The sequence below is a fragment of the Melitaea cinxia genome, chromosome 4 (assembly GCF_905220565.1).
Source record: "Melitaea cinxia chromosome 4, ilMelCinx1.1, whole genome shotgun sequence".
In the NCBI taxonomy this organism is placed as follows: Eukaryota; Metazoa; Arthropoda; class Insecta; order Lepidoptera; family Nymphalidae; genus Melitaea; species Melitaea cinxia.
In genome coordinates this window covers 4,705,518-4,723,229 of record NC_059397.1, presented here as the reverse complement: position 1 = coordinate 4,723,229, position 17,712 = coordinate 4,705,518, and the positions used below count along the sequence as shown (strand labels likewise).

General features: G+C 33.3%; 2 protein-coding genes across 2 annotated transcripts; one reads left to right on the top strand and one right to left on the bottom strand.

The window, feature by feature from the left end:
- Window positions 1–6,291: 6,291 nt before the first annotated feature.
- LOC123670504 lies at window positions 6,292–8,561 on the bottom strand. The gene is made up of 2 exons (XM_045603997.1): window positions 8,464–8,561; window positions 6,292–8,088 (listed from the first exon to the last, which is right to left on the bottom strand). The coding sequence occupies exons 1-2, from the start codon at window positions 8,546–8,548 to the stop codon at window positions 6,791–6,793; spliced, it is 1,383 nt and encodes a 460-aa protein (XP_045459953.1). The 5' UTR covers window positions 8,549–8,561; the 3' UTR covers window positions 6,292–6,790.
- Window positions 8,562–12,185: 3,624 nt separating this feature from the next.
- Window positions 12,186–17,066, top strand: LOC123670017 (programmed cell death protein 6). The gene is made up of 5 exons (XM_045603511.1): window positions 12,186–12,397; window positions 12,647–12,708; window positions 12,792–12,898; window positions 15,826–16,094; window positions 16,330–17,066. The coding sequence occupies exons 2-5, from the start codon at window positions 12,653–12,655 to the stop codon at window positions 16,438–16,440; spliced, it is 543 nt and encodes a 180-aa protein (XP_045459467.1). The 5' UTR covers window positions 12,186–12,397; window positions 12,647–12,652; the 3' UTR covers window positions 16,441–17,066.
- Window positions 17,067–17,712: the final 646 nt, after the last annotated feature.

The following is a 17,712-nucleotide window of genomic DNA, read 5'->3' as shown; positions in this document are numbered from 1 at the left end:
TATTTCCCAGGAAAGACTGTCAAGCGGAAGTCCAGAGCTAGATCACCCCTTGGGGATTCCAAATCATCCCTATGTATATGATCCGATATACATAGGGGTGCTGCGGCTAAGTGCTCCCCGCACACATACAATTAAGTTGGCCGACTACCGAACAACTAATTTGCGTATTGTGCGTATGTTTACAATTTAGTTGATCAACTTTATTTTGTTGGTTGGTTAGCCGCAGACTATTCGATTTAATCAGTGACAGTGTTGCCAGCGCGGTGCGTGTGCGTGAAAATGCGGGAAAAAAACGCTCTAATTGCTCTAATAATAAAAAGAAGACGAAAACAAAAGAGCAAATTATGGGTGCACCCTAAATTAAGTAATAGATTAGAATTTGGTAAGCATGTATGATACATTGCATTCTAAACTCAGATGTTATCCAGATAATTTTTTTTCATACTACAGAATGAGTATTTCGTCCTTTGATGAGTCCTTTGAGATATTTAATTGGGCCAGCAATAATCAAACAAGACACACCTTTTCGACTCGCTATAGCCGTTGAAGAAAGGATTTTTTTTAAATATAATTAATATATATCCATGGGCGTTTGAAACCCATGTCCTTTTTTATTTCTAAAACATGCTATTTTTTTTAAATTTAGGTTCATCTATAAGTTCTTCTACTTTTTCGTTTGCAACAACTGATCGGGACGCAGACGTCGTACCCGTCGACGAAAATCCGGGCGTAGGGAAATCACGCGCACGCGTGTAGTCGTCTTCCATCTTGCCGTGCGACTGACCAACTAAGTTGGATAGTCAGCGAGCTTGTATAAATAAGGTGCTCGTGCTAACGAACAGTTGGACAACTTTTTAATTGTACGTCGATCGGAAGTGAATTTCGATTCTGATGCGATCGGTATCCAATTAATTAGTTGGAGAAGATCTGCGGGCTAGCATATGTCACTATACCTATTAGTATACTCTGCGATTTAGTCGGCCAACTTACAATTCTATGTGTGTGGGAGCACTTAGTATACGCTGCGATTTAGTTGGCCAACTTACAATTGTATGTGTGCGGGAGCACTAACCAACTAACAAAATAAAGTTGATAAACTAAATTGTAAACGTACGCAATGTAGTTCGGTAGTCGGCGGAATGTACCGAGCTCTTAAAATTTTGGTATAAGCACCAAAAAAATCAGTTTAGGTGGGCGGGTGCCGTGTCGGATGATTATACCCTTACGTGTGGTGAGAGGCAATGTGGACTTAGTTCCCCCACCCTTTTTAATCTCTACATTAATCAGCTGATTGAGGGTCTCAGCAGCGTTCATGTAGGATGTTATATCGATGGACAATGCGTCAATAATTTAAGCTACACTGAAGACACGGTGCTGCTGAGTCCATCAATCGGAGGGTTAAGAAAATTATTAGAGATTTGCGAGTCGTATGCGAGGGCCCATGGCTTAGTATACAATGCTAAGAAAAGTAAGATTCTCGTGTTTAGGGCTGGTAAGCGGTTGCCAGGTCATGTACCGACAATTACCTTTAACGGGGCAGCATTAAGCAGAGTCAACCAATTTAAATATTTAGGCCATATAATCAATGCTGATTTGAACGATGATGACGATATTGAGAGAGAGCGTAGGGCGCTGGCGGTGAGAAGCAATATGCTCGCACGCAGGTTCGCACGTGGTACTGCGGCTGTCAAAATTACCCTATTCCGGGCTTTTTGTCAATCCTTTTACTCGGGTGGTCTGTGGGTAAGCTACACGCATCGAGCCTACAGCGCACTACGTATTCAGTATAATAATGCCTTCAGAGTGCTGTTGCGGCTACCGCGATTTTGCAGCGCCTCAGGAATGTTCGCGGATGCTCGGGTCGATGGATTTCACGCGATTATGCGTAAAAAAGCATCTTCTCTGCTGCGGCGCCTGAGGGCCAGCAACAACAGCATTCTGAGGACAATCACGGCTCGCCCTGATTGTTCTATTCAAAAGTACTCGATAGAAAAAATGACGGGCCAACTAAAGTGATTATTTTTTTTATTTTATTTATCATCTTACTAACAATAACTAACATAGATTATAAGTAAATATTGTTACTAACACACTAATACACTATGGATGTTCACGTCTGAAATAAACGCTTATTATTATTATTATTAAAAAAAAAACATTTTTTTATCGCGTTCATAATGTCCATCTAACGCTAGTTGTTACTTCCCAAGGTTTTAGTTATCAATGGTTTTACGAAGTGTACTGATCTTGATGATTCTTTTCTAACCTTTTGACCGCCATAGTCACCTATACTTGACAAGGGCTCGCGAGTCCTGTGCGCCAGCGACGTCTATAGGTGACAAAAAACCCGGACCACAAAAATATTAAATAAGCTTATTAAATAAATATTTCTAGTATTTTATGTAAATCAGAAATGTTGAATAAATGTTAATTAATAATTAACATTTATTCAACATTTCTGAAAATAGAATATCCCTGCAACATTCGAGTATAAAAAACAAGTCTTTTAGAGCTACCCGTACTGAGAAACATTGAAATAAAAACATGCATTCTTATTCCACGTAAATGATATGTCCAGAACGCCGAAGTCGTCTATAGTTGACCGCTAGGGATATGACGCAAGAGGTATAAATAAATAATAAATAAATAAATATTTACAACATACACACACGGTCATCTGTTCCTAAAGTAAGCAACTTAATGCTTATGTTATAGGTAACAGCTGACTGGTATAGCTATATTTTTTTTTGATAAGCATGCATATAAATAATACACATATAAATAAATATATATTTTACCCAGACTCGGGGTGGGAATCAAACCCATAACCTCCGGAGCAGAAAGCACCTGCTGACCTGTAGTCACTACAAACTGCGCCAACAGGCTAGTCAAAATGGTATAGATGATTTATATATTCTTTATTGCACTTTAAAAAAATCATTGTAATTACAAGTCATATTTGCAATTAGCTATTCAAAATTCAACTCAAACGTGTTATATTTTCTATAAATAATTTGATATTTGAATAAAACAAAAAAAAACATAAACTATCATCAGCTAACACATAAATAGCAAATGAATAAAAAATCAAATCAACTAAATATCGCCATAATAATCATAATAAATCTGATATCTCAAATCTGGCGCATCTCTAGCGCGTAGTCATTAATCCGTTCTCTACACGCCGTTGTCAAGTATAGATGACACGCTGATGACGTCATAAGCGAATAGCGAGAAAACTAGTGAAGTGCAAGACGAGCGATACCTTAAAACATCGTCGCATTTTGGAAGGCGTCCATGATTTTAATAATATACAATTACCAATATTTTTTTTTTTTTCATTTTTTTTTATCTAAGGTTAAGAGCGAAATTACGATTTTCTTTCTCATTCTCAAAATCATCTGGCAGCATCAATATCATCTCTAACCCCCACTCTCATAAAATCTTTTTTCTGAGACCCATGTCGTGTCGTGTGTCGTGATATATTTGATTTGAAATATTGCTACTTACTCAGTACTGTTTAGTACTATTTGCTACCTAAGCAAAAAAATATTTAACGCATGTAAATATTTCTTTTAAACTAAGGCTGGCATCGACCGCACCGATTATATTAATTTGCTTCATCGGATCAACTACTGAGTTGGGTAACAATGGAACACGGGGCACTATGGAACAGTGTCGATAAAAATTTGAATTCTAAACTAATTCGTGTGGTAACGCTTCGACCAAGTACAGCGCGTCCTGCGTCAAACGAGGACGTAGTGAATTATGGCGGCGTGACAACGATGGAACTGTGAATAGAAAAATATTCCATTTTTAACCGACTTCCAAAAAAAGAGAAGGTTCTCAATTCGACTGTATTTTTTTTTTATGTATGTTACTTCAGAACTTTTGACTGGGTGGACCGATTTCGACAATTTTTTTTTTTATCGAAAGGTGGTGTGTGTCAATTGGTCCCATTTAAATTTATTTGAGATCTAAAAACTACTTTTCGAGTTATATCTAATAATGCGTTTTTACTTGACGCTTTTTTCGTCGACCTACGTTGTATTATACCACATAACTTTCTACTGAATGTACCGATTTTGATAATTCTTTTTTTTTGGAAAGAAGATATCCCTAGTTTGGTACCAACCAGGAAACCAGGATCTGATGATGGGATCCAAGAGAAATCGAGGGACTCTTGAAAATCCATAATAACTTTTTACTGGCTGTACCGATTTTGATAATTTTTAATTTAATCGAAAGCTGATGTTTATCATGTGGTCACATATAAATTTCATTGAGATCTGATATCTAATTTTTGAGTAATCTTTGATAACGCGTAGTTACTTGACTATTGTTTCGTCGATCTACGTTGTATTACTCGTCGATGTAATTGAAGTCGGTTTTTTTCGTTTGCGAGCAAACACAATCAATCTTGTTCAAAAGTTGAGATTTTTTTTTCAAAGTACTTTCTTTTTAGAAAAAAAGTTTAAAGAATAGGTAAATATTTATTTTTTTTCTTCATTAATTTTAAGCATTTTGTCTATTTGAGACAATTGTGTGGAAAGTTCAAAAAATAACCTACCTTTTTATAAAACTCGTTTAAAACGTTGGCCTTATGGGGCACAATGGAACGGGGCACAGTGGAATACTGTTCTAATGAACCTTAGATAATAAACTATTAACTAATAAGATAATAATTGTGTTTGCAGGCAAACGAAAAAAACTAACTTCAATTACATCGACGAGTAATACAACGTAGATCGACGAAAAGTAGTTTGTTTTTTTTTTGTCTGAAAACAAGCTACTATTTTAAAGTATATTAATGTGTTCAGATTTATTTTACTTTTCTATCATTTTTGTGATGGCTTAAAAGTATTAACAAATAGTGAAGGGACAAAAAATAATACTACATTAAAATACAGAAGTATCGAAAATGTATTTTATAGTAAATGTAAAACTATTTATATTTTCGATAAAAATGACACGTTCGCTTTAGCGTGTAATCCCCTACTGGGCATAGACCTCTTTCCGCCATGCAGGAGAAGGATAAGAGATTAATCCACCACATTGCTCCAATGGGGGTTGGCGGATATATTCCCTACTATGAGTAACGATTGCTATCAGATGTACACGATAACAACCGGGACCGACGGCTTAACGTGCTCTCCGAGGCACGGTTGAGACACCCACAAGGACTGCACAAACACCCAGACCACGGCAAACACCTGTATGACCAATACAAATGTTTGTCACGTGCGGGGATCGAACCCGCAACCGCCAGCGCAACAGGTATAGTTCACGTCATGTAAAAAGAACGCTGAAAGAAACTGGAGGGGGTGCGCTTGCGCATGGGTATACTCGCGCACAAAAGCACTACTGTTTTATTTTTTAATTAGGCTTTCACTCGCGGCTTCGTATAATGGTTATTGGTAGGTACATTAAAAAATACTAGAATTACCAGTGCGAATAATTAGGACTAAATAAGTATAATAATTATCACTTTACAAAATAAAAAAAAAAATTAAACAAAAGCAATAACAAATTTTTTAGTTATTGAAATGTCGTATTCAAAAATATTAATTATCTGAACTCTCGATATTAGTATCTTAATAGTTTTAATGTGTTTAAAATTATAAATTGATATATATATATTGTAAAATAAATAGTAAATGGAGTTTTACAAGTGTCCGTATGCTAACATGTTGTAAAAGTGAGTGATAAATGCGGAAAAAACGTGAATTACGATTGACAGTGGTTTGTTTACCAAATAAGACTGTTCCAAAAAAATGGACAGAACGAAAAAGTTTTTTCAAGAGTTGGCAACACTGTAAATCGCCTTTGCGCATCGGACACATCGACTCCGACAAGTCCGCGACCACCGGTCATTTGATCTACCTTTGCGCATTTTGACAACCAGCGTTCTTTTTACATGACGCGAATTATATATTATAAATAATTTTTCTCACTTCTCTATGTAAAACTATTTCGTAATTTAAAACTTTTGTGCGCGATAATATTTTGAGTCGACGTCGAACTGTCTAACCAATAGCACACCGGCAAGCATGCGATACGTGATAAACACTCCCGTCCCCTACCCCATACCACCAAATAGACTGATAAATCGCTTTGCGCAGCTTCAAGGCCAGCGTTCGTTTTACATGACGCGAACTATACAATGCATGGCTGTGATCGTTGCGCCAAAGCGGCGAAAAAAAAATGACACACTATGATGCAATTATTAAAATCTATCAATAATAAATTTCAATAAGAACAACCTGAAAATAAATATTGACTAAAATCCAGTTTGTCAATCTTAGATTAGGCAATTTAATTACAGTTCGTCGATCATAATTAGGCAATATTATGATTATAATATTACACACACAAGGTACTAAATAATTATTGCAGATTTGTTATGTTTATAGAAAGTATACACTAGTTATCATTTTCTTAATACTCTTACAACTACTTACATGCATATAAATAACCATTACTAAAATAAAGATATTCTACTTGATGAGTAATATAAATGCTTCTCGATTGGAAATATTAAACCAACTACCTACTAAGACTTTGATTTAAATGTAAATTAGATAATATGTGATCACTGAGCTTGCAATAGTGTAACATTGGATACAAAACAAGTAATGGTAAATATCCTTTCTCTTACATATTATAAAACAGTGCGAGTATGCGAGTCTAAGAACTCCTAAAATACAGTTGGATAACTTAACCAAGATCAAATTTGATCCGAGTAATTCTTATTCCATTCAGTTATCAGTCAAATAATATGTTATTAATATTATGTACAAATTGTTACAGTATGTGGTCTAATTGGTTGATATGGAGGTCTAATAGAAGCTAGTTCAGTTCTTATTTGTGTTTGTTCATTTGTTGTTTGAGTCTGCATTGTCTCCTGTGATCGAGCCTGCTTTGCCTTTTTTCTGACAGCATCACTTTCAGCATAATACATACCAAGTCTAGTTTTAATTGCTGCTAAAGCAGCACCATTGATTTCGTCGTGGAATATGTTTGTGTACCTCCACTGCTTCACTAGAGGTCCATTTCTTCTTTCTTTTTTTAGTTTCTTACTATTTTTCTCATTACTATCATGAACTTCAGCTTCTTGACTATATGCTGCGTTGGTAATAGCTAATGTATTTTCTTGCTGAGGTTCTGGTTTTGTCTGTAATAAGATAAATGCTGTGGGTTGTGTTGCCCTAGTGACAGTAGACTGTAAGAGTATTCCCATGCTTTGTGGTCCATTTTGTGTGGGATAAAAGTTTGTTGAATTGGTTGTTGTGGCTAAAGCAGTCTGATACTGATTTTCAAAGTAATTCTCTGCTATATTGACGAGATGTCCACTTCCTGGATATGTAATAGGAGTGAAAGAATCCTGTGGTTGTGGATGTTGAGTTTGTTGATTTTGTTCACTCGGTAATTCAAGATCTAAATGCCGCTTAGATTTAGGCATTGTAGCTGATATGTTGTCTGGATCATAAGTCTTTATATAATCTTTCCACATCTTAGATATGTTAATTTCTAATCCGGCAATTTTATCAAGTCTTATAAAATCTTTTAATCTGTGAGTATGAACAATTGAGTAAATATGGTTTTTAATTTGATCTATTACATTTGTTGGAAGACGCACTTCACCAGATCTCCTATGACTATTTTTTCCACGATTGTCACTTGGAAACATTACACCGTCATCCATTTTTTTACACAGCACCCTGACTTTCCTTTCTGTTATGGCATGTATATTTTTAAAAGCTGTCTGGCAAACTTGAGTTTCTCTCCCTTTAACTCTTACAAAGTATTCAAATGTGCAAGTGCGTCTACTGCTGGATTTGACCTTTTTTCGTTTGACATCTACCTGTCTCATGAGACCAAACAGGTAAGCATTTTGTTCATCGTGAGTTTTCATTGAATAGAATCCTTGAAAAGTCTTGAGTCTCACATCTTCAGGAACTTTCTGAAAACATTTACGGCGGCAATTGCAGTCAGGACCGGGTTGCTTCGGTGGGACTACTTTCCCATTTGCGTTTATGTATTCCAGTCCAGCAATTCTCAGCCGCTTTTGTTTTTGTTTGTGCCATTCTAAAATATAAAGGTATAGGATAAGATATATAGAATAATATTTATACACATGTGTAAATAAATTTTTATACATTAAAGAATATAAGAGTATTTTTTTAAATATAATAATAGCTTTAAAGGTGTGTATGTATTTAAAACGTTACTTTTGTTTTACTTTGATTTAGACATATATGATAATCGGAAAAACATGAAAGCATATATTATTTTCAAAACAACGTACAGACAATTTGTATCTCAACTTCCATATCAAAAAAGTACTAAGAGACAAATATTTTATACTTTACTAAACGTCAAACAATGAAAATATACTAATACGAATTGGTATATTATAAATTATAGTATGCATAAATTTCTCGAAAAAAACCTCAAAATTACCTTCTGGGTTTCGAGTTCGTCTTTTCACAACTTTGCCATTTTTAGTTAACTTTATTTTTCGTTCATTGCTTGAGACATCCGCCATTTTAATATCAAAGGAAGCCTTTTTTTTTAATTCCTATCTATGCCGTCGCGCATAGATTGCATTATATTCAGCCTCAAGCTTCACTAAGTTTATTTGAAACACGTTGAAATATTTTTATAAAGAAAATTTACGATAAAATTCTGACGTTAAATGCCTGATTAACTTAATTAATAAAAATAGCGCCATAAATTACAATTTAATGATAAATAAAGAGTTGGTTCATTGTTAATTTGTTATATAAAAACTTACACAATTCAAACAAAATCTACTGAGTAAACTCAGATTAATAAACAAAAGGTTTTGTTTATTAATCTGAGTGGGTAAATTTAATATTTGTGTTTAAATTTTTTGTTGTTGTTATATTATTACTTGTGAAATTGAGTTAAAAAAATTCGGTAGAATGTCAGAAACATAATAACTAAAAATATTTAATACTATTTTTTAACACAACATAGTTATTCTTTAAATATAAAATTATATTGACGTGATACTGTCTTATAAATTAATGAAAACCGGCTGTACGCACAAAAAAGCGTCACGTTCTACTTGAGCCTGTGCTGAGCCTGAACATGCAAGCGAGAGCGCGGAACAAACGATAGAGAGGCACTATCGACCCAAGTTTTGGCTTGTGCAGATAATGTTCTTTGTCGTCGTCATAAATTGTTTCTTTATGACGTTATCACGTAAAACTATCTCCGTAAACCGACTTTACAGCAACCATTTTTTTTTCATTCTTTTAATATTGTTGTACAGTTCTATTAAATGTTGGGTGCTTACCTTTTTTTTATACAACTAAGTCGGCAAACAAGCGTACGGCTCACCAAACGGCAAGCGATTACCGTAGTCTATAAACGCCTTCAACACTACAAGCATCGCAAGCACTTTGCCGACTACCCCAATACCCCCCCCCCCCCCCTATTACGTAAAAGTGATTTTTTTTTTGTTATAAATCAAAATCTCAAAAATGTCTGACTCCTCTTTTGACTTTGCCGTTTTTATCGATAACTATCTACCAACAAACCGGTAACAACACTATCGCTCGGCGACAGTGACTTCTCGGAAATAGACTCCGATCACTCGTTCGACCGATCCGCATATTGTATAAGGGCGAGCGGCCTGTGTTGGTAAACAAATCGAGTCAACATGTTACACATAGCCAGTAGATCGCTGCATCAGCGTGCTTGCCTATTGCACACAGCACCTACGACCTACATAGGCTCCACGTTTTACAAGCGCAGCAACTACAAGCAGCATTGACGTCAATGATTGACGTCAATCGAAGATTTCCTTTCAAGCCTGACATGTAGAAGCGACACTCTTGGTACAAGCATCGACCAATTGTCACTAATTTAATTTAGTCATAGTTTCTTTTTGTAGAACAGTTAATAAATTAATTTTAAATTTAATTTGCATTTTTTTGGATCCTCCGGCTGCACCCAACGTAATTAACACGACCGATAATATTTGTAATTTTTAAGTTTAAAAAAGTTTTAAAAGAAGTATAGAAGTAATAATGTGATTAAAAAATATTTACGTATGAAAGGTAACACCATGTTTTAGTATATTTGACGTGGCAGATCTCTTTTTGCAGCAGAAAACAGAACAATTTGGCATTTTTTGGAGGACGTTGATTCAATCGCGCAACTAGATTTAGTCTAGTGATCAGTGCGGCTGTAACTAGTTTTATTGTGTGCATATGGCCATTTGGCCTTATACCTTGACAGAGGGAACGCCTGTAAATGGCTCCTCCCCTCCGTGTTGCTATTTGCCCAAAAAATATTGTTTTTGGTTTTTACGTTGAGTTGCTAGTCTTCAATAGGTACTAATTTTGATTAGTTTTTCTTAATGAAATATGAACTAGAAATACAAACCCTGTACCTACTAAGTAATTGCTTTACAAAGTGTAATTGAAATATCGTGATTCGAGCGCTCGCAATCTAGACCACCTATTTTCAAGTATAAAAAAGAAACTTTGCCATATCACAATATATTTCTTTTCTTGTTAGAGCTAGATAGATACCATTGGGAAACAGAATAAGTAGAATCAACGACAAATGTGTCATAATACTATATTTTTTCGACATGTTTTGACCTACCCCACCCCAGCCTGCAAAATAATGATACTTGTAATAAAAAAAATACTAATCGATAGATTTGCAATAGCTCAAAGTTCAAGTTCAAACTATATTTATTTAAAAATTAAGGAAAGTGGAGCTGTTCCAAACTATACTTGAGCAATTATAAATGCAACTTGAGCAGTTTATTAACACTTTAAGCAATTTAAAATATTGTATACATCAAAAGATATAGGAGTTTGAAAATATTGATAAATGATTTTTTTTCAACGACTTTATTGATTTTTAATTAAATAGTTTAAGGTGAGCAATTTAAAAGGACAACGTAGTTGAATTGAGTTATTAAAAATCTATCGATTAGTATTTTTTTTATTACGAATATCCGTAATGTTTTTGCTTCAAATCATTGTCTATGCGCATCAGCAGCGCTCACCTGTCTTATGATCCCGTTTAGGGTATATATGTTCTGTGCTTATGATATAAACGTTAAATTTGTTCGAACTATACCTATATATTTATTTAAAAATTAAGAGAAGTGGAGCTGTTTCAAACTGTACTTGAGCAATTATAAATGCAACTTGAGCAGTTCTTTAACACTTTGAGCAATTTAAAATATTGTATACATCAAAAGATATAGGAATTTGAAAATATTGATAAATATTTTTTTTTTCAACGACTTTACTGATTTTTAATTAGTTTAAGGTGAGCAATTTAAAAGGACAACGTAATTGAATTGAGCTATTGAAAATCTATCGATTAGCATTTTTTTTTACAAATATCATTATTTTATTTATTCAATCTATTTATATTTATTTAAAAATTAAGGAAAGTGGATCTGTTCCAAAGTATACTTGAGCAATTAAAAATGCAACTTGAGCAGTTTTTTAACACTTTGAGCAATTTAAAATATTGTATACATCAAAAGATATAGGAGTTTGAAATTATTGATAAATGAATATTTTTCAACACTTTTTTGAATTTTAATTAAATAATTTAAGGTGAGCAATTTAAAAGGACAACGTAGTTGAATTGAGCTATTGAAAATCAATCGATTAGTATTTTTTTAAATACAAGTATATTTATTTTGCAGGCTGGGGAGGGGTAGGTCATGTTTTGTACCAAGAACGCTTTCTCCCCCCCCCCCTTCTGAAACAATCGTGATTTTATAATTTATATACGTACGTACTACGTGTACAACATTTTTATACAGTAAATTAAAGCTTAGTTCATACTCTTCAAAATGATATAAGCGTTTTTGTTCTAAGTGTAGAAACTTGTGAGCTATGAGCAAAAAACTACGTCTCAAGTAGCGCGCACCGAATCATATTATGCGGGAGATGCGAGGTCAACGCCGTGCGGGCGGTGCGGTAGACTGAGTGCTGGGGTTGAATTCAACCCCGCGGGAGACTAGCGGTAGACCTTACTCCTATTATTGGTTAGAAAGTTAGAATTATATGGAGTGGTAGTCTACCTTTACAAACTCTTTGGTAACGTCAGGAAAAGCTTGCAATAGTTTGGCAATACTAACAAATTATGACGTTACTTTGATTAAATAAAAACCACAATGTAAAAGTGCCAACGTTCTATTTGCTCAACAAATAAAAGAGGAAGTGGAAGAGGCTCGTGGTATCATATCCGTCATCCATATTTTTCGTTTGACATTTATTTATTAATAATAATAATTGATACCATTGATACGTAAATATTCTGGAAAATACTTAATCGTGTTGTTTGTTTTCTTTGAAGTAAATTGTGTGTGTAATATTTTTGCCAAGTAAGTATTTGTTACTTTATATCTATCTCGAAAATTTAAACTTTTTAGTAGAATTATTTTTCAGTTTTATTACTAGAAACTACTAATTTATTTACAAGTTCTATTAAAAACATTAATTTAGAAATTTGAGACTAAATTGTAAACTGAAAGAAGAATGAAATTTATTAATGTCTATTTCATAATTTGAACTAAATGTTAAGTCATTCTTGTAACAATCAGAATATCCGCTTAAAGTGTATTAATTTTTAGATAAAAATGACTTTCCAATCGCCAATGCCAAGCCGAGAATTTCTGTGGGATATTTTTAGAAGGTAAATACTATCTTTCTAATTACTTAGGCTAATATAACAAGCTAATATCTTAAAAAATAAATTAATTTGTAAATTTATTATAGGGTAGACAAAGACAGAAGTGGCTATATATCTGCTGATGAGTTACAACAAGCCTTATCAAATGGGACTTGGAATCCTTTTAATCCAGAAACGGTCCGACTCATGATAGGTATGTTAATTATAGTTCATATGGTTAACATTTTTTTTTTATTGTAGTTTCATTTTCATGAAAACTAAATATAAAAGTGTTATCACTAATAATATTTTACTGTGCCTTACTTTATGTGATAAGCATTATTTCATATCTGTTTAAAAGGTGAGTTATTCTGATAAAATCATTATTATTATTGATGTAATTTGGAGACTAATAGTATGAATCATAATGAATCCTGTTTATCTTTGATGTTTAATAATAGATATAGATCTGGTTTTGTCTGGTTTAGGAAAAAAGAAATGATATTTAACAATATTATATTAAATTAGTCTGCTTCAGCCTGTAATATCCCACTGCTGTCTTAAAATCGGTATCTTTCCCCATAGGATAAGGATCATGTAAGAGGAGGATATTAAATTAGTAGTTAAAGATTTAATAACAAACTTGTAGTATATAATTATTCATCCAAAACTAGTCATATATTTTTTTATTTAAACAAATTATAAAATATACTTTAATATAATTAATTGTCTAACATGTGTTACTAATTGATTTTTATTTATGTGATGTGTTTTTTATACATAGACTTACAATTCTTGCTATGCTACTCGTAAAAAAATAGAACACGACTCATGTTCATTTCCTATTCACTTGACTACACCGAAAACTAATCACTCGCACTAACCAGCTGCAGTCCGAACCTGTTTTGTACTAATCATTAAGTATCTGCACTAAGCACTTGCACTCGTACTAATCAAAGTGTAAACTAGCTTTCATGATAACTATTTGCATGCATTACGATTCTAATTGTGAAAAATATCACACATACATCAACAACAATACATCACTTAAAATTGAACCTTTGAAAATCGTAGTAGTGCATTTGTTAATTTTTTTCGTCTACTTACGTTGTATTACTTGTCGATGTAATTGAAGTCGGTATTTTTCGTTTGCTAGCAAAAACAATTATTTGTTTCTTTTCCTTTATTATTTACATCCCAATTAATCAATTCATTTCATATAATTTATTTAATTTTAAGTCATGTTGCATGTTTTCTAAATATTTAGCTGTAATATCGTAAAGCTGAAGAGTTTGTTTGTTCGTTTGCTTGCTTGCTTGAACACGCTTATCTCAGGCACTAGTGGTCTGATTTGGAAATTTTTTTCGGTATTAGAATAGCCCATTTATCGAAGAAGGCTGTAGGCTATATTATGTCATCATGCTAAGACCAATAGGAGCGAAGCACCAATGAAGAATGTTTCAGAATCGGGGTTTTTTCCTTTCAAGAGCTTCTGCTGCGTGTAAAAAGTTTAAAGTTTTGCAAATTATTAAAGTAAGCCCAAAATAACTACAGTATTGTTCGAATTAATGTGAACACATCAACATTTTTCACAATTTAACTTTTTTTCACAGTTGGCAATACTTTTATGTCAAAGGAGCGGCCATTTTGTTTTACTGTTTTGTCAGTCAGTAATTGGTCAGTAAGTAATAGCATATAACAAGGTACAGACGCGTTGCATTTGTTGTTTTTGCGAATTATTGTATTTTGAGTGAACTAAGGCTTTATTTGCTTTTTATTTGTGAAGATGGATATTACTCCCAAAAAGCGTACTAAAATTGTGACTTTGAATGAACACACCTCCATGACTCAAAGAGATATTGCCAAGGAGTGTGGTGTAAGTTTAGGAGCTGTCAACAAAATTTTGCAACAGAAAAGGGACACTGGGACGATTGAAGTAAACAGAAAAGGGAAATGTGGAAGGAAAAGAAAGACAACAGCAAGGGACGAAGTTTTTTTAATTAGAGAAAGTAAATTAAACCCTAGGAAAACCAGCCAAGACCTTCAGCAAGACTTAGCACACGCTGGAGTTATTATTCATGACTCCACCGTACGAAAACGACTCATTGAAGGGGGAAGAAAAACAATTAGACCTCAAAAAAAACAGTTACTGACTGCTGCTATGATGAAAAAACGATATGATTGGGCAAAGAAATATGTGAGCTGGACTGTTGAAGATTGGAGAAAAGTGTTGTTCTCAGATGAGAGCCATTTTTTGGTACAAGGACAGCGATCTCGTTTCGTTAGAAAAAGTGACAACGAAAAGATTACGGCAGCTCATATTGATCAAGCTGTTAAACATCCATTAAAGAAGATGTTTTGGGGCTGCTTTTCTTATAAAGGTACCGGATGCCTTGTGCCAATTGAAGGGATGATGAACTCGCAAAAATACAGAGACTTGCTAGAACAAAGATTGGAAGTTGAACTAAGAAAAGTTGATGCTAACGGTCAAGAAGTTTTTCAACAAGATTCGGCTCCATGCCACGTGTCCAAGATCATGAAGAAATATTTCAAGGACAACAATATATCATGCCTTGAATGGCCAGGGAACTCGCCGGACCTTAATCCCATTGAAAATCTGTGGGCTATTGTAAAAGCTAGACTTCGTAAAATGGATTGCACAACAAAAACAAAACTAATTGAGGCTGTAATCCATACATGGTTTCGAGACCAGCAAATAAAAGAAAACTGTAAAAAACTTGTCGATTCCATGCCAAAACGTGTTGAAGAAGTTATAAAAGCCAAAGGGGGACACATTTTCTATTAAAACAATTTAAATTGTATTCATTTCTCTATTTTTTTTGTCTTATGACTAATAAATGTTGATTTTTTCAAATTATCATTTGTGTTCACATTAATTCGAACAATACTGTATTAAATGCAGACAAAGTTGTGGGCAGAAGCTTGTCGCCTATAAGTGAGAAAGCATTATCAATTTTATTTACTATTTTTGTAAGTGTGGTGTATATTCGGTTAATGATTCTAAGGAAATAAAATTATATGTTTATAATAGCAATTAATATTTGGTGATTATAGGATATATTATCCTGAACACAACATGTCAAATGTTATTCACTATACAATTTATATTTAAAATTACAGGTATGTTTGATAAACAAAACCGAGGAGTCATATCGTTCGAAGATTTCGGTGCTCTTTGGAAATATGTGAGTGATTGGCAAAACTGCTTCCGATCTTTCGACCGTGACAACTCTGGAAACATTGACAGACAAGAATTAAAGAATGCTTTGACTGCATTCGGTTATAGACTGTCCGACGAACTTGTCAATATAATGGTTCAGAAGTTTGATCGTTTCGGACGTGGAACAATACTTTTTGATGATTTCATACAATGCTGTATAACTTTATATGTAAGTTTCTATTATTTATCAACGTAACTAAAAAATATAGGATAACATACTTGAAGTACACCTTAAAAACCCATCATCATGTTATTAGTATTTGTAATAAGTTATAATTTGTTGGTGTGGTTATTATTAATTTCTCATTTATATTTACTATTTTTTTGATTTTAGATATAAGTTGAAAGAATGTGATAATTTTGCTATGTAAGATTTTTATTGTATTTTTATTTCTAATTTTCAGACCCTTACTTCAGCTTTCCGACAGTTTGATACAGATCAAGATGGTGTGATTACTATACACTATGAGCAGTTCCTCAAAATGGTGTTCGGATTAAAGGTTACTAAAATTTAAACTGCTAGTTTTGTTACTGTTAAATTTACACAAAAATAATGAGTCATATTCTTGACTTAAAATTTTAACAGTAACATGACTCAATCTACACTTTGATATCTTTGTACTGACAAAATTATGTATATGTAATGGATGGAACGCATGTGGTTTATGTTATCTGAAATCTAAAAAAAAAAAATGCAAAGCATGTCAATAATATTACATATTAATAATATATATATTTTTATAGCTTTAGGCTACATGTAAAATCTGCCAGAAATGAATCGACGCCAGACTGGGTGAATGTGTATATGAATAAATGAGCGTCGATGAATCCCTAGTGCATCGATGTCCCGAAAATAACATATAAATAGTTCCCTTTTCGAGATATAGTAATAAAAGTGGATGTGTACTCTTTATTTTTATAATATATTTGTTATTTATTGTTAATAAGAACGGTCCTTAATCGACCCGGCGCTGGTGAGGTTTTTATTCATATACATGGAAGTTAGTTCGGCGCCGGAACGTTTCAGTGCCGTCTACGCGCAAGATTAATTAGCTTTAACTGGTATTGCCAATGTAGCTTTTTGATTGTGCTTTTCAATGATATTGTACTAAGATTCTATATTATGAAACGTTTTTATATACAAATTCATAAGTGTTATTTTATAATATAAACGCACATGAACAATTACTTTATGTGTTTTTATATATACAAAAAAATATATATAAATTAGCATATTGGAAATAGAAATACTAGGTATAATATACTGAATCCGTTCTGTACCTTTAAAAATTTGGTATACCAGAGCTATGTGCGTGACCACATTTAAATAACTAACACAATATTGTTTTCATACATATGTATCTAACCCGCGTATTTCTCTTCCGTCCAGTGTTGGCCGTAACACCGTGCGTCAGGTAGCCAGCGTAAAGGTTTGGCCAAATGCATATCATCATACCAATATACCAGAGGCCGATTTTACTATTATATTTGTTTACCAGAAGCAGATCATTGGTTTATTAATGGTTGTTTTGATAGTTTTGTTGTGCTACTATTTAAATAGTTTATCATAATATAATAAAATAAATTTATTAATAGTTATTAGTTCTATTTATTTAGTATTTTAAATCAAATATATGAAATATACTATTAGATTTTTTAACAGAGCATAATTATTTGTTTATAAAAAATATTAAACCATTAATAAACAAAGGAATTGCCGTTGTGAACCAATTTTAATAGTCAAAATTCGGCTGCTACTGTCAAACAATAATAAATACTTACACATT